Source organism: Mustela nigripes, chromosome 11 (assembly GCF_022355385.1).
Source record: "Mustela nigripes isolate SB6536 chromosome 11, MUSNIG.SB6536, whole genome shotgun sequence".
NCBI lineage: Eukaryota > Metazoa > Chordata > Mammalia > Carnivora > Mustelidae > Mustela > Mustela nigripes.
Window position 1 is genome coordinate 6210123 of NC_081567.1, and position 23977 is coordinate 6234099.

At 52.5% G+C, this 23977-nt stretch overlaps 2 protein-coding genes across 5 annotated transcripts; one reads left to right on the forward strand and one right to left on the reverse strand.

Annotated features, from left to right (window-relative positions):
• The first annotated feature begins 45 nt into the window (after positions 1–45).
• On the forward strand, positions 46–14136 carry CPSF4 (cleavage and polyadenylation specific factor 4). 4 transcript variants are annotated; one of them, XM_059414438.1, is made up of 8 exons: positions 76–335; positions 2880–2930; positions 4557–4709; positions 6788–6883; positions 7478–7571; positions 8625–8697; positions 10193–10363; positions 13155–13314. In XM_059414438.1, exons 1-8 carry the CDS (start codon positions 233–235, stop codon positions 13221–13223), a joined length of 810 nt encoding a protein of 269 aa, XP_059270421.1. In that variant the 5' UTR covers positions 76–232; the 3' UTR covers positions 13224–13314. The 4 variants fall into 4 exon arrangements, with proteins under 4 accessions (XP_059270424.1, XP_059270421.1, XP_059270422.1 ...); XM_059414439.1 differs by having other exon boundaries at positions 81–335; positions 10268–10363; XM_059414440.1 differs by having other exon boundaries at positions 81–335; positions 10271–10363.
• Positions 14137–14893: 757 nt separating this feature from the next.
• Positions 14894–22834, reverse strand: ATP5MF (ATP synthase membrane subunit f). Its single transcript, XM_059414449.1, has 4 exons — positions 22746–22834; positions 16964–17071; positions 15754–15870; positions 14894–15044 (listed from the first exon to the last, which is right to left on the reverse strand). The coding sequence occupies exons 1-4, from the start codon at positions 22756–22758 to the stop codon at positions 15016–15018; spliced, it is 267 nt and encodes an 88-aa protein (XP_059270432.1). The 5' UTR covers positions 22759–22834; the 3' UTR covers positions 14894–15015.
• Positions 22835–23977: the final 1143 nt, after the last annotated feature.

Consider the following 23977-nt stretch of genomic DNA (forward strand, 5'->3'; position numbering starts at 1 on the left):
GGCCTAGCGAAGCGTCCCGTCCTCCCGGCTCTGTTGGCCGGGTCTGGACAAGCCAAAGGCCGGCGCGGGCTCCGGGAGCTCCCGGCATCCTTCGGGCGGCGGCGGCGGCGGCGGCGGCGGCGAGGCACGGCGAGGCGGAGGACCGTGTGCGGCGGGGCCGGTGGCGGGTAGAGGTGCGAGGGCGGCGAGGGACCTGAGGAGTAGTCGGGCCGGTGTGGCCGCCGCCGCCGCCATGCAGGAAATCATCGCCAGCGTGGACCACATCAAGTTCGACTTGGAGATCGCAGTGGAGCAGCAGCTCGGGGCACAGCCGCTGCCCTTCCCCGGCATGGACAGTGAGCGCGGGGCCGCGGGCGAGGGGCGCGACCGACTCGGCCCCGGGACCCCTCCCCCTCGGTTCGGGACGCCCTCTCCCTGGGTCCTGGGACCTTCTCCCCATCGGTCCTGGAACTCCTCGCCTATCCTGGGACCCTCCTTCCCCCATTCAGACTCGGGAGTCCCCCTTTCTCCAAGCTCTGAACCCCTGGGACTATTCTAATACAGTCTTCAGGAGGTCTGGCTGTTCATATAAGTCTTGAATGAAAGCTGGTGTCCCGGATCGGAAATTACTTCCCTCCCCTAACTAAAAGAAAATAGTTAGGTATTCCTTCTCTCCACCTCCAGCACCACCGCCCCCCCCCCCCCCCCCCCACACTTTGAGCACCCTCTCCTTGCTTTCATCAAAACTAGGCGCTTGGAAGAGTCTTACTGGAGGAAGGCCCACTGTCCCTCTCTGTGGGAGATTCTAGGTTAGACTCTCAAGCTCCTTTGTAGGATGTGCACTCCTGGGAGCCTAATCCCTCACTTTTCCTCTGGACCCCAGTTCAGGCCATTCATCACACCTGAGCAGCTGCTTAAGCTCCCTTCATTCTCCACCTTCAGATGGTAGCTCCCCCACCCCCAACTTAGGTGCTGTCTAGTGCTTTAAAATAAACTAGCAGTTTTCTTCTCTCCTTTCTGGACATACTTGGAATCTAATGTTGTAACATTAAAGCTTAGAGGCCCTTGGGTTCAGTGCACAGATGGGGCATCTGAGGCCTGGGCGGGGAAGGGACATGCCAAAGACAAATCGGTGGCAACTAGGTACGTGGTGGAGCCAGGTGAGCTCTCCAGTGTTCTTGACTGGTTCAGTCTGCAGTTCCCTGTGCCGTGTCCCATAACTGCCAGAGGCCCTGTTCTCCCACGGCTCCGTGGCCTGGAGGAGCCTCCCTGTAGCCTCATTCCCCTCAAGTGGCCACATTGCTCATGAAAAACACGTGACCTGAGTTGTCCGACTCATGCTGATGCTTCTTTGTAAGATATTGCTTCTACCCCTGAAACATACTTCTGTCAACCTTATTTTATACCCACACAACCTGCATCTCTACAATACACATCTTCCAAGTGGCTGCTGACCAGTGGACACATGTGATCACTTTCTGCCTTTGTGTGCACGACCACCTTTGCCCATGTGGTCTTTCCCTGTGTTGATGGCATTAGCCTGAGGCCATGAAACCATCCAGTAAGGCAACTCCTTCCCACCCACTTCTCTCCAGCCTGGGACCGCACATACTTGAGTTGTGAGGGCAGGTGAGTAGCGAGGGGTCTACATACCTGTTCTGAAGAGGCTGAAGGACATGCCTGGCCACAGGTGCTGCCCTAGTTTGGACCTCAGACTTGATAGTCACCCTCAGCACTCTGCCCACAAGCCACTTCAGTGCGTTAAAGCCCTGGGAGGCCACAATTTTTTCTCCTTTGTCGCAGCACTTCATTGTTATCTTAGATTGGGAGAAGTGTCAGTTCTCCCCTGAAGGCATACTCTTAACCTGTCTGCCTGAGACCCAGGCCCCAGGACTGTGCCCTTCTGGCTTCAAGGAATGAAGCAACTGTTAGCCTCTGAGAAGAGCCCAGAAATATTCTATGATGCTTTTCTTAATGTAAAGCTTTTTCAACTTTTTGAAATGCAAATAAGTGACAACTTTTTGCCTTAAGCTTTTTGAGATGCAAATGGTGATACCCCCTTGACAGCCTTAAGTCTGTCCTAGCCAAATCTGCCTGCTTCCGGGAATCTCGGGAATCTCGCAAATTAGCAAAGCAAGGTATGAAAGTGGCTTTCCAAGACGCTGTTAGTGGATTTTCAGCAACTCTGACATGCCGGCTGGTAGAGAAAACTGAAGCCATGGACGGTTTATTCTAGCAGCCATGGCGAGTGAATTCCTGGGCTCGTTTTGAAGGCTTACCCCCTGGAGTCACTAACAGACACCATGGCTGCCTCTGGGGAAGCAGAGACTGTACCTTTAATAATTGTGTTGGTATTGCACCACTATGAACTAGATCGCGGGCAGCCGGAGTGCCTTTGTGCCTTCCATTATGCTCTTCCCTCCGGAGTAGCATCTCCTCTGAGGCCCACCCCTTCTCTGGAGCTTGTTCCCGCCTCATAGTCCCCATTGGATTGTTTGTGCCTCCTGTGAGCTCATTCCCTCCTTTTGCCTCATGTTAAAGGGCCTGTGAATTAGCCCTCTGGAAAATCCGAGTTCGAACTGGGGGTGCTTAACTTCTGTGAATTTGTGCCCCATCCTTCCCACACCCACTCCTAACTCCTTGAAAGCATCTCGCTTAGAGGAGGATCTCAGAGTGACTGGTCTCAACATTGGTGTCTCACTTTGCAGTGAGTGTCTGAAATGAGCAGCATTGTTTGGTGTTTGCCAGGCCTTGTTTTTTGCTTGTTTTGTTTTGTTTTGTTTTGTTTGCCAGACCCTGAACCCTTCATGGGTCAAAGGCAAGAAGGGTCCCCTCCCCGTGTCTTCAGCTGTCCTCAGGCACACCTCACTTTGTTTGACGCCTCTCCTTTCCTTCTGCAGAGTCAGGGGCTGCTGTCTGTGAATTCTTTTTGAAAGCTGCCTGTGGCAAAGGTAAGAATCCCCTGACTCTCCAACATTCATCCTAAGGTGCTTTCTACCACCCTGTGCCCTAGCAGACTCAGGCCAGCCGGCCTCGGGCTTACATTGCTTTCTAAAGACTAGCTGTGTCCCTAGATGAAATTACTGCACTTCACAGGCAAGGAACATGAGGGGATATTCTGCCTGAAACCTACAACACAGGGCGGAACCTCACTCTGAGTCTGCCTCCTCACCTCACTTAGCCTGTGGCCATAAGCTGACCTGTGACATGGTCAGAAGGGCCGGGCACTGAGGTGTTCAGGAACTTTTCAAGATTGCAAAGTTAGCGAGTGGCTGAGCCAGTAGAAGCCTTTTTGCTTCTACAGTCTGTACAAGCTCATTATCCTTTGTATCATGTCATCGAAAACCCAGCAGTAGTCTGTCCTGGGGAGCCTTGTTCAAACTAACCAGACTCCAACAGGGGCTCCTGGAACCAGACTATCTACTAATTCAGAAAGAGACAGATTGCTTGCTGGGACCTTAAGTGCCAGTATAGGTCTGGGCATTTTTCTTCCTGTAGGCAAATTTATTTGGAAACTAAATTTTTATCAGTGAGTAAGGAACATAGAATTAGAGCAAGGGAATGGTTTTAATGGATGCTTTCGGCAAGTTTGGTTCTATAACTCAGTCACTTACTACAGAACAGTAGACGTGCTGGGTAGATCAGCCAGGTTGATCCGGGCTGTCTAGTGAGACTCTCGTCTCCCACTGGACCCCTGGTCTTCTTCCCATGCCTGGACTTGGTAATTCTGCCTTCTAACCCGCCACCTTCTATCAGACAGCTGTCCTTAACACAGGGCACTGCAGCTCTCTCTGTGTTTACTAACTAGGAGCCACTGGCCACACGTGGCTCCTAGTTAGTTAACACATGTGGCCCAGGACTGCCATATTGGACGGCATAGATATAAGAACATCCCTGCAAAGTTCCGTTAGAAGAGGCTGGTCTAGCTCTTTCCCAGTCACAGCCTCATTCCGGTTGGGCCTTCCCAGTGGTCCTGCCAAGCCACAAGTTAGAAATAGGAGTTTCCAAGGGTATGGCTCTGTCCCAGCTGGCGGCTGATCGCTCAGGTCCTGCTACAGAAGGGAGACCTCCCCCAGTTTGTGTACAATGCGTTTCTTCAGTTCCAAGGTTGATTTTCTTTCTTAATTCTTGGTTGCTAAGTGGGCACTCACAACTAGAGGTGAAACCGGCTTGGAGTCCAGGCTTAACCCACGGAGCCACCCAGGCGCCCCACCTTGTTTCTTATAAAGGGTTGTGTTTCCCAAACCTCAGCCTTTCCTTTACTACCCCTACAATTTTTTGCCATGTCTACGTATATCATTAGAACTATAATTCAGTTAAGAAATAAGCTCATTCCCCCACCACCCTTAGAGATGTCTGTGAAATCATGATTCGATGCTTTAGTTAGGTCTTTTCAAAACACACGGACGTAAACTAAGTACTAAAACTTGAGATGTGTGGCTCGGTGCTGCCTGAAATCACATAGCCTTCCGCCAAGAGGTATCCACTACCTTCCAGGACATGTCGCTCTCAGGTACTGGAGGGATGTGTGGGATGCAGGCCCCGCCCTCCTCATGGTACCCCATCTTCCTCGGCAGGGGGCATGTGTCCCTTCCGCCACATCAGCGGTGAGAAGACCGTTGTGTGCAAACACTGGCTGCGAGGACTGTGCAAGAAGGGGGACCAGTGTGAGTTCCTGCACGAGTATGACATGACCAAGATGCCTGAGTGCTACTTCTACTCCAAGTTTGGTGAGCAGATGCCCGGCTTTGGGAGCCCCGGGGAGGCTTCACGCAGATCTGAGGCCCAGAGGGGAGAAGCAGCTGCTCGGGTACCCGCATTTTCTGCCATCTCCCAGCTTTCTGGCCTCAGAACCTTAGGCCGTGCCCACCAAGTTCAGCTGGCCCGCTAGTTTCCAGTACTTTGGGGAGTTTGGGCGACCGTGCAGGGTCATGTAGCAAGTGAGTGCGCAGTGCAGCTGGCTGGAGGCTGCCTTTCTGCTCCCAGTGGCCTTTTCCTCTAAATCAACTGCCGCTTCCAGCATGGCGACTCCTTGTCCCCGGGGCTTCAGTTGGTTCCTTCTCTCTGGGAAAGTGATCCCAGGTAATAGTTTGTAAGCGGGGGGCTGTCTCCTGGTGGCAAAGAGCTCCACTCCTCACCTTGAGATCGCTTCAATCCCCGTGTAGAGAACATGAGTGCCCTTTCCTGTCCTGAGCGGACTGCGAAGAAAAGCTGGGGTGGGCCAGGGCTCAGCAGAGCTGTTATGCTCCCTGGTGGCACTTGAACCCCTGGCTCTCTGCTGGGGGCCAGGTTACACAGAAAGCAGCCCTGTTGGTCAGGATGAGGGTGGGCTTTGGCTCTGCGATGCTGGCCCTGTGCTGGGGTCTGGCAGGAGGTCGGACGTCTGCTCTGCTCCCCAAGGTGGGCTGGGTGGTGCTGGGCATGCCGCACGGTTGCTAATTCCAGCAGCCCAACAGGGGTGGCCCACCAGGTTATTAAAGACAGTTGTGGCTTTTTTTGTAGAGGTAGCTTAAGCTGTGAAGTTAGAGCACAGAGGGTCAGAAATAGGACCCAGGCTTCCCAACCCTGCCTCACCCATACTGGAATCAGCACGGGAAGGGGGCATCCCCTTCCATGGGAGCCATCTCCCATCTGGACCCAAAGGCAGGAACCAGCCCTCCTGGACAGACATTTCAGGGCACCTCTGCAGCCTGGTCTGGGTTCCTTCATTCCTGCTGGGCACCGCAGCCCCCCGATGCCTCAGGTGCGCCCCCCCGACAGAACCTCGCCAGGTGCGCAGGTACTGTCTGCAGCTCCTCTCACCTGGGACACAAGTGAGAATCCTAGTAAACAGGACAGACCTAGTCCTTGTCCCGTGGTGCTTTTGCCCTAGTGGCCCAGGGAAAGAGGCCACTGACACCAGTGAGACAAAGATGGAGATTATTGCAGGACGTGCTCTCAAGGGGCTAGACGGTGATGGGACCACACGAGGACCATTGTGTCCTTGAGGCTGAATGGTCAGGGAAGGCCTGTATGAGGAGGTGAGAGCAGAGCTAGGATCGGAAGGCTAAGAAGGGGCTGGTCAGGTGGGGGCACGGGTGGGGAGCCAGTATGGCCGGGGAGTGGGGAGCCTGGGGAGGGGTGGGCTGCACCTCACAGCGATTTCTGGTATGTCTGGGAAGGAGTGCGTGCATTTTCTCTGACCAACGGAGATCAGATTGGCCTTTCATGTGTAACATGGGTCGGGGAGGGCAAGCTTGGGGATGGGTCAGTTGCTCCTGAGACGAGCTGTCGCCACAAAGTCTCCATCGCACTCAACCCCAGGGATCCAGCCTCGAGTTCCCAAGTCTTCCCTACTTTTGTCCTGAAAGAAGCAGAATTCTTAGACCTTTCCCCTGTCCCGGCTCGTAGATGCGAAGGGCTGATCAGAATAGACCAGTCATTTCCTGGACTCAGGAATGCCTTTGCGCATTTGGGGCTCCCCCAGTGCCCAGGATACCCCACTGGGGGTAGATAAGGGGTAGAGCCATGAATTATTTGAGGAGTGTGTACCCTGTGCCCGGCTCTGGGTCCCTGACCCTCAAGGCAGTGTGGACACGTGAGAGGGAAGCACCATGTACAAATCATGTACACAGTCCCCGTATAGGTCAGGAGACTAAGGCTCTGTGACACTGCCCTGGGGCTCAGGGCTTGTCAGGCCAGGAGGGGACATGAGAAGCACCTGACCCTCTGCCACACAGCAGGTCACAGCCTTGAGAAAAGCTGAGGGGGGTTTGAGTCCCCTGTTGCCGAGCTGCCCCGCTGGATGTGTACCTGGTTTTCCCTGCAGGGGAGTGCAGCAACAAGGAGTGCCCCTTCCTGCACATCGACCCCGAGTCCAAGATCAAGGACTGCCCTTGGTACGACCGTGGCTTCTGCAAGCATGGTAGGTGGCGGGTGACCGGGCCCCCAACAGGAGGCCAGTCCTCTCTTCCTATGCTCACACGACCCTCTGCCTGTCCCACCTGTTCCGTCTGGGGCTAGTGAGGCTTTTTTACACCCTCAGGTCACCTGAGCCTCCCAGACCTCCTGCGTGGACGGCCTTCTCTCCTGTATTTTCTTTTTCTTTTTTTTTTTTTTTTTTTTAGGTTTTTTTTATTTATTTGAGAGAGAAGCAGTGAGAGAGAGCATGAGTGAGGAGAAGGTCAGAGGGAGAAGCAGACTACCCATGGAGCTGGGAGCCCGATGCAGGACTCGATCCCGGGACTCCGGGACCATGACCTGAGCCGAAAGCAGTCGTCCAACCGAGTCACCCAGGCGTCCCTCTCCCGTATTTTCTATAAGGAAACTAGCATTGAAGAGGTCGTGGGCCCTGCCTGCTACCCCCGTGAATGGATACGCGGCAGAGCCCGCAGCTGGGGCCTTGCTCTCGTTCTCTGCACCCCAGGCAGTGGTGTGGGCAGGGCTCTGACTGGCCCAGGGGCACGAGGGCATCCCCCGAAGCAGGGCGTCTGAATGTCCTGGACACTTGGCTCCGCAGGTCCCCTGTGCAGGCACCGGCACACACGGAGAGTCATCTGTGTGAATTACCTCGTGGGATTCTGCCCGGAGGGGCCCTCGTGTAAATTCATGCAGTGAGTAGCCAGACCCTCTTCTCCCACCCTGCTCCTGCCCCAGGCCCTGCTGCCCTCTAGATCTTTCCTGTGTCCACCTGGCCTTTGATCGCTGCCGGTGTCACAACTGGGCCTGGGATGGGGGCCACTACTGCTCCCTGAGCTCAGAGGTGGCTCTGCCTCGTAGGCCAGCACTTAACCGTTCCTGGGTCCTAGATCTGAAGAAAGCTGGTGTCCGTGGTCCAGGAAAGCTCATGTCTTGCATGTCAGTTAGGGACCTCTGGTTAAGAACCTGGACCCTAAAGGAAGGAGACTTCAGTTTGGGGGCCTCCTCTGTGGAGGCCATAACCTCAAGGTTCCATGTACACTAGTTCAGATAGCTCTTCACAAGTGTGTGTGTGAATCGAATAGAGAATGTCCCCATTTCACACCTGAGAACACCGAGGCTCAGGGCTCAGCCACTGGCCAGGGCCTCATGGCGGTAGGGCTGGCACCTGAAGCTGGGTTCTCCTTGCCCAGCAGGGCTCATAGCTCCTCTCATGGGCCTTCACGCACATCTGTCACTTGGGGTGACTATGGAGTCGGACTAATCCGGGGACTGCAGAACAGTGGCGTCCCCCAGTGTCCGGGCTGCTTCCATCCACCCCACTGAAACCTTGCACAGAAGCACCACACGTGGGCAGGTGGGTGGGTGCCGCACACTTGGTCCCACTCCCGAGGCGAGAGCCAGGGAACATGTCCTGCTAGAGGTGGTCTGGCAGCTGAGCTAGACCCTCGGGAAAGGGGTGCATGTTGTGGGAGGACAGCACTTGCTGCAGGTCCCACGGCTATAGGTATGAGCAGAGCTGGGTCTGAGTCCGGGCAAGTGCATACTTTTCGCCTCTTTCCCAAGGCTTCAGGGACAGAGCAGAGAGCCAGCACCCACCCCACGTCCAGGCTTGCCCGGTGTCTGGGCAGAGAGGCTGCCTGTGATTTCCCAGAGCCAGAGTTTGAGAACAGTGCCTGGCCTGGCGCCTCTCTCATCCCCTCTTCTCCTCCCCTTGTTCTCATACCCTCTGGCTGCGGGGTGACCAGCCCTCGATTTGAACTGCCGATGGGAACCACCGAGCAGCCCCCACTGCCACAGCAGACGCAGCCTCCGACAAAGGTACCGTGCCCCGGCCCCAGCGGTGCCTGCCCTGGCACGCAGTCGGCCACCCACCCGGCCGGCGACATGTGAGAGACAGGGGCGGAGGTGGGACAGGAGGGGAGTCACCCTGAGTTCCAGCAGAAAACTTTGCATCCCCCTCTAGAGGTGGAGGGCTGTCTGCGAGAGCCCAATGCTCCCTGGGCTTCTCTTCCCTTCTGGCCTGGCGAGTGGCCGTGCGGCAGCCCCCCGGGAGCCAGAGTGGAGGGCAGCATGAGCGCTATGGGTCTGCTGCTCTTGCTTCAGGTTCCAGCCCTTCCCTTTATAAACAGGGAAACAAAGTCCTTGAGGGGGGCCTCACTTGAGGTCCCACAGCCGAGCAGGAGCCACCTGCGAGCTGACCTGGGGCCGACCGGTCCTCCCGCCCGTGCCAGTGTCCTTGCTGCCCCGTGTGGAGGTTCCTGGCAGGGAGGGCGGGCTGGGAGCAGGGAAGGAGGACCAGCTGGCTCCACCTTCCTAGACAAGGGGGTCCCACGACCCCACAATGAGGTGATCCTCTCAAGCATAAAAGGAAGAGATGCCAGAGACCAATGGGAATCTGCAGCGCCCACCCCCGACCAAAACGAAGGGCACCCTGGGTTTGGTTATGGGAGTGGAGGGTTGGGGGCCCAGAAGACAGGCTGTTCGGGTACGCTAAGCAGGGTCTCCACAGGCTGAGTAAACCTGTCTACTGATCTTGAATTCTTACCTTTGACTTGGTTGACCTCTGAGCCCACTGCCAGAGCCCTGTCCATCCTTGCGTGCTACAGGCTAAGTCAGGAAGGCGCGGGGCCGGCCAGACTCCTTGCGGTGACTCCTGCCCTCAGGCGGTTGTGGGAGGACTCAAATAGAACCCATCGCAAAGCCAGGAATTCCTGAGTGTGGAAACAGCCGTGACAACCGGGGGTTTCTAGCTCACTGCTCCTGAGTTTACGAGGTCCAGAGCCAGGAACCCTCTTGGTTGGGAGGTGGCCTAGCCATCCAGTCCCCACCCCAGGAGCCCCTGTCCCCTTGCTCACATGACTCCCTAGTGGAGGGCCCTCTCAGCCCCTAGACCGCAGGTCAGCACGTCAGCCTCCAACTGTTTTTCTGTGACTGTTGCTCGCCGTGTAGGCTGCTAAACATCTGGCTGAACCAAGCGTTCATCCTGACCTGAAGCTAGAACCTCAGAAACAAAAGTAAGGCCTGCTCATGCCCTCGCCCTGCTGCCCCAGAGACCTCCTCGTCTCTTTGGTGTTTTGTTTTCTACTTTTATTTTTCGTTCTTGTGTGTCTGCATGGTGTTTTTCGGGCAGCGGCTCCTGCCATCATCACCAGATGTTTCTTTTCTGCCCGCTCTCCTGAGCAGGGCCGCCATGGAAGCCCCTTCTTCCTGCTGGTCACGCGGGCGCAATCCCGCCCTCTTTCTTCCTGTCCCCATTGGTCGTCTGCGTGCACGTGGTTTCCGCAGTAAAACCGTGTTGTGTAACTCTTTCCAGCAAAGTAACAATCCGCCGTTACAAAGGTCGTCCTCCCTGATCCAGTTAACGAGTCAGAACTCTTCTCCCAATCAGCAGAGAGCCCCGCAGGTCATCGGGGTCATGCAGAGTCAGAACAGCAGCGCGGGCAACCGGGGACCCCGGCCGCTGGAGCAGGTCACCTGTTACAAGGTGAGTCCCAGGGCTGGGGGGTGGGGCGAGGCCGTTCCCTCATTTCCCATAGAGTTCATTTTGAAAGAGGATACCGTCGTTGTTTCTGGGCCGTTAGAGTGAAAATGGGCTACTCTGGTGCGCTAGAGACCATCCTGCTCCCTTCCACGACGCACCAAGGCCAAGTGAATGATCACAACCTTCATTTCACACGTTCATTCGCTGCTGATGACAGGACGGAGCTTGTCGGAAAGGGAGGCTGGGAATAAAGTAGAAGCACAAGTGCCTGGGAAGGGAGTGAGCCCTGAAGCCTCTGGATGTCCTCACATCCTGCAAGGCGTCCCCAAGGGAAGGGGACAAAGCTTTAAGCCCACACAGAAAAGCACTCCTCCCACCAATACACACACACACACACACACACACACACACACCCTCAGAATGGGTGAACTTTTTAAAAACCTATTTGAAACCGTCTCATTCTTAGCTCCGGATGGAAAGGTGGAGGTCAGTGCCTTGAGAGTTTACAGTCACCAGGGGAACCTTCATGAGCTCGGGGCCGTATTCACACCCCAGTGAGGACTAGAAAGCCAGAAACTGACTTTTCCAATCTGAAACAGCCCCACATGGGGGCCCCTGGTGCCTGGCTCTGCAAGGAAATTTATTCTCAACGCAATCACATGTAATTCCCACAGCTAAAGTCCTGAAGAATGAGTTCGTAATTAAAAATCACAAAACCTAGAAGGAAACAGCCACCACTGAGGGAAGTCAGCAGAAACAACTGATAACAGAACTAGGCCAGAAGAACTTCAGATGTGGGGATTATTAGACAAAATACAAAGTTACCTTTCGGGTAGAAACGTTTAGATGACACAGGAACGTTGGGAGCAGGGGTGTCCCCGTTCCCCGCTTTCCTGAGCCAGCCGCTTGCTCCCGCGGGCTGTGTCCTCACAGTCTTTGGGTTTCGGTGTTCCTTCACATCCCACGTGGAGAGCTGCTGTGGCAAACTTTTATATTCACACAAGGGCAAGGAAAGTCCATTTTAATATAAATAGGGCCCTGGGATACAGAATGTCCCAAAGTCTTTTTTTTTTTTTTTTCTCGATAATACGTTGTGGATCATTCTGTCGGAAAATGTAAATCTGATCTGTCTCACTGGTGCCTTAACAGAACTGCAATTTGCCAGTCCTCTGCTGGTAGCAGTTTAGTTTCTGCTGCTAAAACCAGTGCTGAATCTGACACATAGAGGTCTGTGAGCTCTTGCCTCATAGCGGCATCCATGCCTACAAGTAGAAGGTCCAAGTCCGGAGACGTATGCTTAGCTTAAATTGGTCCTAGAACTTTCCCTCCAGGAAGGCTGAGCCACTCCCACAGACACGAGACACTCACCGAGCCCCTGCTCTGGACCAGCCCTGCTGAAACAGAGTGTTAGCGCTCTTTCCTGGGTGGGAGGGGGGCTGTGTTCCGTGGGGAGGGGACGGCAGGGGCCCCAAACCACTAAAGGCTGCAGATGTCTGAGTCTGAGTCCCACCAGGTGAGGGGAGTACAAAAAGGGGTTGTGCCTCCGACCAGTCACTACCCAGTACGAGGACGTGCAGGTGTTCGAGGCAGTGTCGCTGGCATCCTGGCCCTCGGCCCCTCTCGTCCCGGGACTCTGCAACAGGTTCTCCTACATCCTGAACTTAGGTGGAGCTAGAACCTACTACCTCTTCTCACCACACGCACTTTACAGGCACCTCGTGGGAATCCTGGGTTCTCCAGGATCAGCTCTGGAGGCCGATGGACACGCCAGGTGCTGTGAGCAGGGGCCTGGTTCGTCCCCTCTGCTTCTCTCACTGGTGGGAAGGGCCAGCTGGCGGCTCCACGGGCCACTCAGCCACAGTGTCACACCTACAGATCAGGCAACCTTGAGAACACGGGGCCTGTGGGGTCAGGAGACAGAGCAGGCAGGAGATCTGCGCTGGGACCGGGTAGAGCCCAGCGTTCCAAGCCGAGGAAGCCAGGACTGCGAGGGCCCTGGGTGGGTTAGTGCAGAGTGGGTGCCCCCACCTGTCTCCTCCCGACCCTCTGTTCAGTGCTTGAGGCTGCCGTCCAACGTTTTAAATCCCTTCCGCTTTCTGAATGAACGAAGAGAGAAGCAAAGGAAGGGCCTGGATAATCCGCCGGGGCGAGTCGGAATCAGTGCTGGATTTTTGAAGTGATGCTCTGGGTCCGTTTGCCCAAGTCTAACCATTGTCCCGTCTCTCTGATCCTGTAACAAACCCGCCTGGGGGTAGCTTGGGCAAGTGTGCAAGAGCCAGGAGGGAAAACTGGGTGCAGCAGCCCTGTGTCCATGACAATGAGTCCCCAAGTTGGGGGGAGGAGCCTGGTGGCTTCTCTCACGTTGTTGTCTCCTGTCTCCAGAACAGTGCCTCAGAAAGGTAAGTGACGGGCCAGCCACACAGAGGGGCTTGGTACCCAGGCAGGTGGGGGAACTCTGGTGCCACGGGATTCTCACCGTCCTGCCGCCCACCGTGAGACCTTCCGTGGACAGGCCTGTGTGGACACGGGCCCGGCCTGCAGGAGCTCCCCCGCTGCGTGCTCTCACGTCAGCCTCTGGCTCGCAGCTGTTCGTCCATCTGCCGAGCTGCTGCAGCTTCTGGGCCACTGTACTCTGGAGCTCCTTCTCCTTCGTGTTTGAATGAAAGTCTGTGCCACTGAGAATTTCAGAGTCCCATCCCTAACCTGGTGTTCGGTGGGTGCAACCTTACTTGAAAATTGCATTTGAAAATGGTGGTTTTTTTCTGTCTCCTCCCTCCCTCCCTGCTGTTCCCAGTGTGGCGAGAAAGGACACTACGCCAACAGATGCACCAAAGGGCACTTGGCCTTTCTCAGTGGACAGTGACAGCAGCTGGAGCCAGCTCAGAGCAGCCCAGAGGGCCCCGCTGCCGGGAACCACTCTGGGCCCTCGCTGGGAGCGTGCGTCGAACTGTTTAACGCCAGTGTTGGTGCAGCGCTGGCTCGGGCTGGCAGACAGGCACGCTGGGGTTCTCGTTCTGAGGGGCTACGTCTGTCACTTTCCTTATCACTTTGCTGTAATCTTTTTTTAAAAGGGGACAAGTGCTCTAGTTTGGTCCTTCCAAGTCGGCATCATGTCTGTCTAGCATCCGTACCTCCTGTCCGATCTCCCTGCACACCGCCCTTGCGGGAAGGGAGGAGGTTGTGGCAAAGGGCTTTGTGCTAAGCAGTCGGTGTGGAAGGTGGCCCTTCCCCTCGAGGCCTCATCATTAAACACCAGTTCTTGGTGACCCCCGGGGCTGGTGGATCATTTAAAGCTTCGACCAGGTCATGCCTGCTTCTTCCATGTCCTGCTGAGTTCAGAAGCTGTGCCTGTCGATGGGATTTGAACCAGGCAGCCCTTCGGGGCAAACTTCAGTGCACTTGTTGCCTCAGCCTGGTCCTGCTCCAAGGTGGCAGTGGTGGAGAGGAAGGGCGCAGGGCTCTCCGGGGTGAGGGTCTTTTTCCTCTGGGCTGATTTTCTTGGAGCACCTACTTGACCATGGGATTATCTCAAAGTGTACCTTCAGCTGGAGCTGCAGAGCACCCATTAAATCGAGGCCGCGGTCCATCTGTGCACCTACCTCCTGGCCCGCCAAGCATCTGCACAGTCACTCAGCTTTGGCCTCCGGAGACCCCCTCCCCCCCACCCCCAAACCTGGAAATGTGAAACTGTCACCTGCAACCCACTGGGCAACTGGGCCCGTTCAAGTTCCATCACAAGAACTTTTTATGAGGTTGATTAAAAGCTTGTTTTTTAAGCTGCGTCTCGTTACTTCAGGGACCCCCACGCCAAGGAGAGGACTCTGCTGCTGGCTGCGTGAAATGCCCGGGCACAAAACTTTGATATCGGTGCTTCCTTGTCCCCTTTGGACACATACATCTCCTAGAGGGAAGGGACTCTGTACTGGCAGCTGGTAAAGTCTGGAAGCTTTGGCCTTGTTTGGAACAGCCAAAGTGAGGTTCTTATGTCCTCTCAGATGCTGGATGATACCTGCTTATTCAAATCAGATCTTGCCACAGCATCAGTTTGTTCTTCCCATACACCCCAGAACTGGTCTCTAACTGTCCCTTTAAGGAAGATCTCTGCTGAAGGGTAAGGATGGGGTTGGGAGGGGTGGATACAGGCAGTCAGGGCCTGTGTTTTCCCTTGCTTCCCTGACTCCTACCCCAGGCAAGGCAGCTTCCTTCCTTAGCAGGAGGGCCCACAAGACTGCAGCCTGGCAGCAAGATGGAGGGGAAGGCATTCTCAAGCAGTTGGGGGGGGCCTCTGTTCTGATGTAAAAGCATCAGCTGACAAAAAGCCAGAAGTGCTTAGAACGCTCCAGGTGCAAAGAGCAGGAAGACCCCTCCAGGCACTTGACAGGCTTAACTAGATGACAGCCCACCTCCTGTGAGCAGGGACAGGTCCCGAAGCCCACTGGTTCGAAGGCCTGAGCTGTGGACATGAATGGCCCTTTGGGAACTATGCAGCAGAAGCTCGGAGTGGGCAGGGAACCGGCTACACCAGGCAAGCAGTCCGAGTACCAGTCATCTTTTATTGGACGTTAATTCTGAATTAGGATATGAAAGGATTCAAGGGTGCCAAGCAAAGGTCATGGTCAGGAATGCGGCGCGTGCGCCTCCACACTGGGCCCTCTTCAGTGGTACTTGCGTAGCCGCTCGTGTTCTGAAGTTAAAAAGGCAAGATGGTAAGTTTCTTTAAAGGTGTAGTGAAAGCGCAAGATGGCAGATAGGGGAGAGAAAGCCATCCTGAGAATTCCTTTCAGAAGATAACCCGGAACCTGCCTGCCAGGGTCTCAGAACGAGCAGACGTGGAGGTAGCACCTCAGGAGCTAATCTGCTGCCTGGCCAGCCTCTTCCCAGAAGGAACACGCACTCAGACCCAGTCCCCGAGAGCCTGGCCTCCAGAGCCAACATCACCCTGGCTTTCTGACCGGTGGGGGCTACTGGTGGGGGCTGCCGCAGGCCCTCTGCCACCATCTCCCACCCATAAGCTCCTCTCGGGCCTCAGACCCAGGACAAGCTGCCCTTTTCCAGAACACAGCACAGACGCCGGACTGTACCATTCCTGTTTCTTTCTTCGCACTGGCTGCTAAGAACATGAAGCCAAAATTTTCCACCAACCCTCAGTGGAGCCTGCAGCACCTTACAGAATGCTTCAGTACTACCTTTATCTGGCTTCGTGTTAGTTTTCCTGTCTTCATCTTTTCTTTGCTACAATTTTCCCGCTTAAAATAGCATCCTCTATACTATATTTTCCTAAGTTCCTCCCAATTTTTCAGCTGCCATAGAACAGACTCGTAAACCTGACAGCGAACCAGTCCCACCCAGCAATGAGAAAACCCAGAGGATGGGGTGACCAGAGAGACACTCACTGAGTTCCTTATAACAACGGAAGTAGTTGAAGACCACATAAGCTGCCAGCACCATAGAAATCCCAGCGACGCCCCCTTTCTTCACATTGACATACTTGTTGTAATACCGGTAGTAACCTGCAAACACGAGAGGAGGCCACGGTTTGCTGTGAATGCTTCACGCGGTGCAAAGTCGAGTCTTGTCTTACATTCAGGGACTCAGTTCCGTTCTGACTCTTGAAGCCACTCACCCTAAATTCACTGCCTGATTACGGGAAAAGCACCAGTCCCCCCATGGGTCTTGCCCTAGGAGCCCAGGACTAGGCCCATGTGGATCCTACCCTGATGCTTTGGCCTTCACCTTAACAGACTTGGCTCAGCCCGCCAGCCTTTGATCTCACCTCACCCTCACATCCAGCCCGAGGGATCCCCTTACCCTAATTCTGACCCAAAATCCAACTCCAAATAAAGGCCACATGGCTGAGGCCGGCGAGGTCTGTCTGTTGGGGAAGAAGGCTTTGTGCCATCATCTCTTTGCTAGGTACCCCCACCAGTGAGGAAACAGTTTCTGCCCTCTTTTGGGCTTGTGGCTTGGCTGAGAAAAAAAGATTGAAATGATTCTAGAAGGCCCGGGTTTACAGCAGTGAGAGTTTATAGTTTATGAAGTCAGGGACTGTTGTCACTAAGTATGGGGGAAAGGCAGAGAATTCTAATCTGAGCTAAGGAAAGGTCTCAGAGGGGCCTGAAGCCAGAGACTACACAGCATCTGTGGGTTCATGTGAGTCTCTGATTCCTAGAATGAGGACAGGGACCCCACGGGACTGATGTGACCATGTACAGACCTGAAGGACAGATCATTTCAAACATCCATCCTGGAAGTTTTGCCTAACAGGGGGATGAGCACTACATTATGGACTAATGTCCACTATGCTTTAAACTCATTCTCCTCTTTAAGACATCTTATGACAAAAATGCTCATAGACACTTCTTTAAGATGATGGCAGTGGTGCTAATTCCAAGCAGCAGAAAACATTTTCTTGGCTAAAATTAATCTTAGAACCAGCCTCTGATAGGGCCAGTCACCAGTCAAACACCGAACTTCAGGGGCTAACAGTCTGACCCTGTCCTCCACATACTGGTCGGAGACAAGGCCTTGACTGCTCGATTAATTCAGGGGAAAGGGAGACCAAAAGACCCAGAAATTTGCTCTTTTTTTACACATGGCTCTGACCTCTTTGAAATGCGCCAGCAATGCCCTTGGGGGTGAAATCCCGCATCAGTATCCAGCTGGTTAGCTCTCCTAGTTTCACATCCAAGAGCTTCTTCTCCTTCAGGGGTACTGAAAAGGAAGAGCAGAAAACACACACTGAAAACCCTCCAGTAAGACAAATAGCATCCTTTTATGTCACTTACTTCAACCATCAATAAAGTCACTACACAGAGGCTGCACACAAGGAATATTACGAATAACTCTATCACACGAAATTCTGTTTTAAGCCAGAGGATATGTAAAGTTTTACTAATGATCAAGATTTGAAATAATACCTTACTGGGAATAACTATGTAAAAACAGAGCCTAAGGGCCATGAGGAATTAAGTAATCCAGTGGAAGACAGAAGAGAAAAATGCCTACAAAACTAATGTTTACATGTATTACCTCATTTAATCTTCATAGTAAGGAGCTAATGCCTTTATTTTATGAGTGGGGGAGACTGACTCAGAGAAGTGAGGCAACTTGGCCAAGTTCACACAGCATGCAGGCAGTAGAGGCAGGGCTCAGTCTTAGGTCTGGCTCCCCTGCTCCTGCAGACAATCTGATACTTCAAGCATCCTACCTGGGTCCATAATGTTAATATGCCATAATAAAATGTTAAATGATAAATGCCATAATAAAAACCACCCCACATGATCCAATGGGCCCCAGATAATACTCCAATGAGACTAGGGACAGAACAGGAAGAGCTCCAGGTTGAGGCCATATCATAATTATCTCAGCTTAAGAGTAGATTAGGAAGGGGACCGGAGGGGGCAGAACTGTGAATGTTCAGATGCTCATAAGGAGAGAATAGTCTCCTTTCTCATCCTTCCCACAGAGATCAATTTAAAAAGCTGCTGGGCAGGGGTGCCTGGTGGCTCAGTGGGTTAAAGCCTCTGCTTTCGGCTCAGGTCATGATCCCAGTGTCCTGGGATCGAGCCCCACATCAGGCTTCTGCTCAGCAGGGAGCCTGCTTCCTCTTCTCTGCCTGCCCCTCTGCCTACTTGTGATCTCTCTCTGTCAAATAAATAAAATCTTTAAAAAAAAAAACAAAACTGCTGGGCAGGTACCCTCTTCAAGGCAAGGAGTCAAAGACTATTGTCCTTTCTTAAAGATTACCAACCACAGAAGGACTCAGACCAAATCAAAGAAAGGTTTCTTCTCCATTTTGGGGAACCAAGGAAAGACTAAGGCTCGGTAAGGACCAGCCTCACTGAAGGGAACCCCACAGATCTTCTGACATCTCCCAACACTTAACAAGGGCAGGGGTGGTCGGGCAATGAACAGAAATACATGGCTTTATGGCAGCTTCTCATCTGCTACGGGTCACCTGGACATTGGCCCAAATGGACCAGATCCAGTGTTCGTCAAGAGGCCACAAGTGACAGGTGGGGGCACAAGCCTAAGACTTGCAGACATGGGTTGAGGGTTACGGTTTAGGCCGTCTGTCCCAAATAAACAGGCCTGAACCTTCTATCTAGTCTCAATCCAACAATACGGAGCACCTACTGTATACCAGGCAGTGGGCTCCACAATGCAGCTACAGCACTGACTGCAGACAGGGGCCTTGTTCTCAGGAGCCAACATTCTATCGCCAGACAACCACCTCACCCACTTACCTTAGCAGGCTCACCTAACTTCCACCAGACCCCTTTCTGCTTCTTTACCTGAGGACCTTTGTATGTGCCGTGCTCTTAGATCACCACACAGCCAGCTCAACTTAAATGCCATTCCCTAAAAAGCCTCCTTCCCTGCCTACCTCACCTCAGGCACTTCCTAAATAACCTCTGAGCTGTGAAATGGCTTACTCCAAGCACTAAATGAGAATCTATGTAAAAGCTTTTGGAACATCACTCGGAACTGTGAACTATTATATTATTCTTGTTGAAATGTCATTACAGTCTATGTGAAACAAACGAAAAAGACAGAAGTAGACAAAGAAATGGCTCACAAACCAAACTTAAGGACATTTTTTTTTTTTTAAAGATTTTATTTATTTATTTGACAGAGAGAGATCACAAGTAGGTAGAGAGGCAGGCAGAGAGAGAGAGGAGGAGGAAACAGGCTCCCTGCCGAGCAGAGAGCCTGATGCGGGACTCGATCCCAGGACCCCGAGATCATGACCTGAGCCGAAGGCAGGGGCTCAACCCACTGAGCCACCCAGGCGCCCAAACTTAAGGACATTTTAAGCAGCAGGACTTTAGGGATTAATTGCACCCTTTAGTTCCTTGACAAACAAAACTGTGATGTGATTAGTGTGGTGCTATTTTTCCATGAGACAGTCTCAAATGAATTTCGGGATATGATCCAAATCTCTGTTGGAGAGGTTAGTGTCAATGATAGCAATACCACACAATCATGTTATTAGAGAATGGCCTATACCTTTCTCTGTCACCCTGTCCATGCTATTCTCAGAAAAGTTTAACAAGTACACATTTTTACAGGCCAGTTTTGTCTTCACTTGGTTCAGAAGGCCGTGGTCCAAGAATAACTATACCATGTGTCTTCTTGAACAAGAACACAGTCAGCACCTTTGCTACAGTCCCGAAGCCTTCTTCCATGCAGTGAGGAGTGTAAACGTTTGATTCTAAAACCAACTGGCTTTATATATGGCCACATGGTGGGGAGTGCAGGACAAAAGTATAGATGGAACTAGAAGGGCCGAATGTTACTAACTGTTGGCGCTGGGTAATGAGTCTAAAGTGTTCATTACATTACTGCTTCCCTTCCCTCTGAAATCGTCCATAATAAAAGGTTTAAAAATGCTTTTAATCATAGGACTATGTTGGGGGAGATATACAAAAGAAACTGTTTTAAGTCAAAGTATTTTTGACTGATAAGGCTGGTAACAAAAAAAAAAAAAATCAGGTCACTTCTGATCCCACAAACTTATGAAAACATACTCAGCATTCTCACAACCACATTCAGAGGCTGGCATGGTGCCTTGGCACATCACTGGAGAAAGCAGCCAACAATTTAAAATTCATTTTTCTGGGGCGCCTGGGTGGCTCAGTGGGTTGGGCCGCTGCCTTCCGCTCGGGTCATGATCTCAGGGTCCTGGGATCGAGCCCCGCATCGGGCTCTCTGTTCGGCGGGGAGCTTGCTTCCTCCTCTCTCTCTCTCTGCCTGCCTCTCTGCCTGCTGGTGATCTCTCTCTGTCAAATAAATAAATAAAATCTTAAAAAAAAAAATAAAAAAAAAATAAAAATAAAATTCATTTTTCTGTATATTTAGACATATAAAGAGGGTTTCCTTAACAAAAACTAAGAAATTTATAAAGACGGGGGGAAAATTCACATTGGGCCTAAGAAGAGCCAAATACAGCACCATCATAAAACCCTGAGAGATCAACAGACTGGTCAGAGGCACATCTACACTTTTTCCAAGACTGTGTCTCTTAATGGAAGACAAAGACTTCAGTCCTGAGCAGCAAAACTGGAACCCTCCCCTCCAACACTTCCCGCAGTGCTGCACACCTCTCCCCCTAGGCAATCACTGGCTCCCACTAGTAGAGGGCAGTGGTAAACAGGGCAGATTTGGGGGAGTCACGCATTCTGAGTTCAGTGCCATTTTGCTGCTGTGTGCCCTAGGACAAGTACCTGCCCTCTGTGCCTCAGTTTCCTTTGTAAAATAAAGTTAAGACAGCAGCCATCGGGGCACATGGGTGGCTCCGTTGGTTAGCATCTGCCTTTGGCTCAGGTCATGATTCTGGGCTTCTGGGATTGAGCCCCTCATTGGGCTCCCTGCTTCTCCCTCTGCTGCTCCCCCTGCCTGTGCTCTCCTGCTCTCTCTCAAATAAATAAATATCTTAAAAGAAAAGAAAAAAAAAACACCAGCCACCTTGGTAATTAGCTGTAGATATTATGTAAATGGAAATTATCTGTCTATGAGCTATGTAAAGACAGGAGCAACCCCACACACAGTTCGTAGTCGTAACAGACTTCCAGTGAAGGCTGAGAAAGGACCGTATGTTCTTGGAAGAGCAGGTGGCTCCCTGGTCTGATTTTATGACTTCAAAAAAAGCACACTGTCCACCTATATGGAGAGGCATGAAAATGCTAAGTGTCTTCTGGGTGCTAAATCCAGCCTAGGGGTCGGCCACAGAGTAAAGAGCCTCTGTGACTTTTTTTTTTTTTTTTTTTTTTAATTTTTAAAAAACCATTCTATTTCACACGCCATACAGAAACAGATCATAGGAAATCTAACCCATTGGCCACAGTTTGCTGACCCAATCTCATCTACTGCTGTTAATTCATATTTCCATCACTTTATTTGCTAATGAACTAGTGGCTTTATGCTCTGGCGAAAGACACCAGCTAAAAGACTGTTGAGTACTTCAGAGACTTGGGAGTTCAACTCCTTCACCTAGGGTGATGGTGAATGGGCCAGCCATGGCATGACCGCACTCCAAGGTCACAAAGTGGAAGCTGAGATGACAAGTACTCTTAACAGCAGGCCAGGCAGTGTTTCAAGAACCTACACGTACTAAGTTGTTTAATGCTTCGTCCACAGTGCTCATCACTTCTCTCTACTGAAGTGATGCTGAGTTGCAATGCCTCCTTTTCACACGGCCTCTTGTTTAAACAATCCAACCACCGCTGATTAATATTCTCATGCTCATTTGTTACAGCTGGGAAAAATAGCACCATTCTCATCTTTTCTGATCCCCTCTTCGTTTCTCCAGGCTGATATTAAGAATATAAGAACCGAGGGGCGCCTGGGTGTCTCAGTGGTTTAAGCCTCTGCCTTTGGCTCAGGCCATGGTCTTGGGGTTCTGGGATCAAGCCTCACATTGGGCTCTCTGCTCTGCGGGGAGCCTACTTCCCAAGCTCTCTCTCTCTGCCTGCCTCTCTGCCTACTTGTGATCTCTCTGTGTCAAATAATTAAATAAAAATCTTAAAGGAATATAAAAATTGAGTGAAACACACAGGTTAATCAAAACTCTGCCTCAGGCAGGCCACACACATTGCTGACCCTTATTTTCATCTTTAATATGGGATCAATGTTCCAGACAGAAGCTTACTGACAAGGCTACTGAGAGAGGCGCTAAGACTAAAACATGGTTTCCGTATTAAAAAAAAAAAAAAAAAAAAATCAGTGTGCACATTCTGGTAAGTGTAGATTTACTCACGCATATCACTGAAAAACCTGCAGATCATAAGGCCATCCTTGCAATTTAAACTCCGTTTACCACGAGGTTTGCATCTCAGCTCAGCCCTCTCACTAGTCGTGACCTTGAGTAAGTCACCTCACCTCTCTAAGCCTATTCAACGCGTATTCCACACATACACGTCCAACCTGACGTGATCTCAGGCACCGTCCTAGGCGTTCGCTCCTCCTGGAGCTTAATCTGAGCTTCAGCTTAGTTCAGAAGGGCAGAAGTTGCGCGTAGGGTTCAAATGCAAAGCGCCTGGGCTACGACGGGATCAATATTCAGCAAGGAGGAAGAGTGGCCGGAGGTGGTGCAGTCCCCAACTCGCAGAAGCATCCTCCGGCGGCTCTCACTCCCATCGCTGCAGCCGAGAGACGCGGGCCCCTTGGGCAGGTGGGCTGCGCAGCTGAGCGAGCGAAGGGTCGAACGGTGAAAGGCTCTAAGCAAAAGGCTCGGTGCACCTCTGGTGAGGCCACAGGGAAGGCCCTGAGCGAAGGGCAGGCGTCTCCGCAGCCCTCTCCCCTCCCACTGTAGCTCTGAGCCCCAAATCCCGGAACACGGGTCCTGCCTTCAACCTTGCAACCTTAACTGGGTACAAGTACTCACCGACTGACGCCATCTTGGAGTCCTGGGTGTCCGCTGCGCCGGGCCGCGCAAGGACTCCTGGGTAGGGAGCTGGCGCCCGCGTCGGCCGGGAAGCAGAGGTTTATGGGAAGCAGGTCGCGGCTGCCGCGAGCCTGGAGCTGCAAATGCACCATAGGGGGAAGGGCAAGTCCCTGGAGGGCAAAGCCCCAGGATTCCGCAGGGGTAGAGGGGGATGGAGACGGAGGGATACGGGGAAGGGGGACCGGGTGGTGATGGTAGGGCTCAGCCTGAGCTTTCCATCCTAGGAGGGAGGAGACTGGAAGGGACCTAAAGATGGGAAGTGAGGAGAAAAGAGCATCCCGGCTTTCTTACTTTGTCGCCTTCAAATTGTTGTGGGAGATGACAGGGTCCTAAGATCTATGTCCCAGCTCTGGGCTGGGCTCTGAAGACAGAAAGAAGCAAGACCCTAGGGGTACACAGCTCCAGCCCTTATTTCTTCCACTTTTCCAAACACAGTGATGCCTCACCATCATTTTATTTTTTTCTGAAAAGGCCACGATAACCATTCCTGGTTAAGGAGTTCTGACTTGGACAGGACTCCCTGAACTTCATTCACTTCCTTTTCTAAAATAGGGGTCCAATGCAGCCGGCACCAGCAGACAGTGGCAGGGGAGCTGCCTGCCTCAGGGAACTCTAGGATTCCACAGTTTTCTGCCCTATTCAAGAAAGAGCCCAAGTGTAAAAAACCAGAAGGATCTGTGGAAATAAATAAATAAATAATAAATAAATAAATAAATAAATAAATAAATAAGGATTTGTGGTTATGTGAAAAACCAGGACTGCCAACACACTCTGGAGTCACCATGCACAGGGTTCCCTAAGACCCATGATTAGGGAAGAAAACAGGGACAAGGATCTTGCTGTCCCTGGAGCATGGTGTAAACACTCTGGGCTAGAGGCTGAGTGCCATGATCCATGCCCTCCGCAAGAGGGCTGCAATTTACTCCCTTCATAGGTCCATCAAGAAACTGGACTCTGCACTGGGGCAGAGATACATTTTGTTGATATTTGTTTCCTCATAAAAGTTTAATTCATTTGAGATACCTTTTCTTGGGACACCTGGGTGGTGAGTCAGTTAAGCATCTGCCTGCTGCTCAGGTCATGGTCCTGGGGTCCTGGGATCAAGTCCCACATTGGGCTCCTTGCTCAGCAGGGAGCCTGCTTTCCCCCGACACCTCTCTCTGCCTGCCTCT

Coding starts and splice junctions, on each gene's coding strand:
- ATP5MF (XM_059414449.1), bottom strand. Junction 15,871..16,963: donor TGCTGGCGCATTTCAAAGAG/GTCAGAGCCATG, acceptor TCGTGTTTGCAG/GTTACTACCGGTATTACAAC. Junction 15,045..15,753: donor CCGTTGTTATAAGGAACTCA/GTGAGTGTCTCT, acceptor TTTTAACTTCAG/AACACGAGCGGCTACGCAAG.
- CPSF4 (XM_059414441.1), top strand. CDS start 233: ATGCAGGAAATCATCGCCAGCGTGGACCACATCAAGTTCGACTTGGAG. Junction 6,884..8,624: donor CCGTGGCTTCTGCAAGCATG/GTAGGTGGCGGG, acceptor CGGGGTGACCAG/CCCTCGATTTGAACTGCCGA. Junction 8,698..10,267: donor AGACGCAGCCTCCGACAAAG/GTACCGTGCCCC, acceptor TCTCCCAATCAG/CAGAGAGCCCCGCAGGTCAT.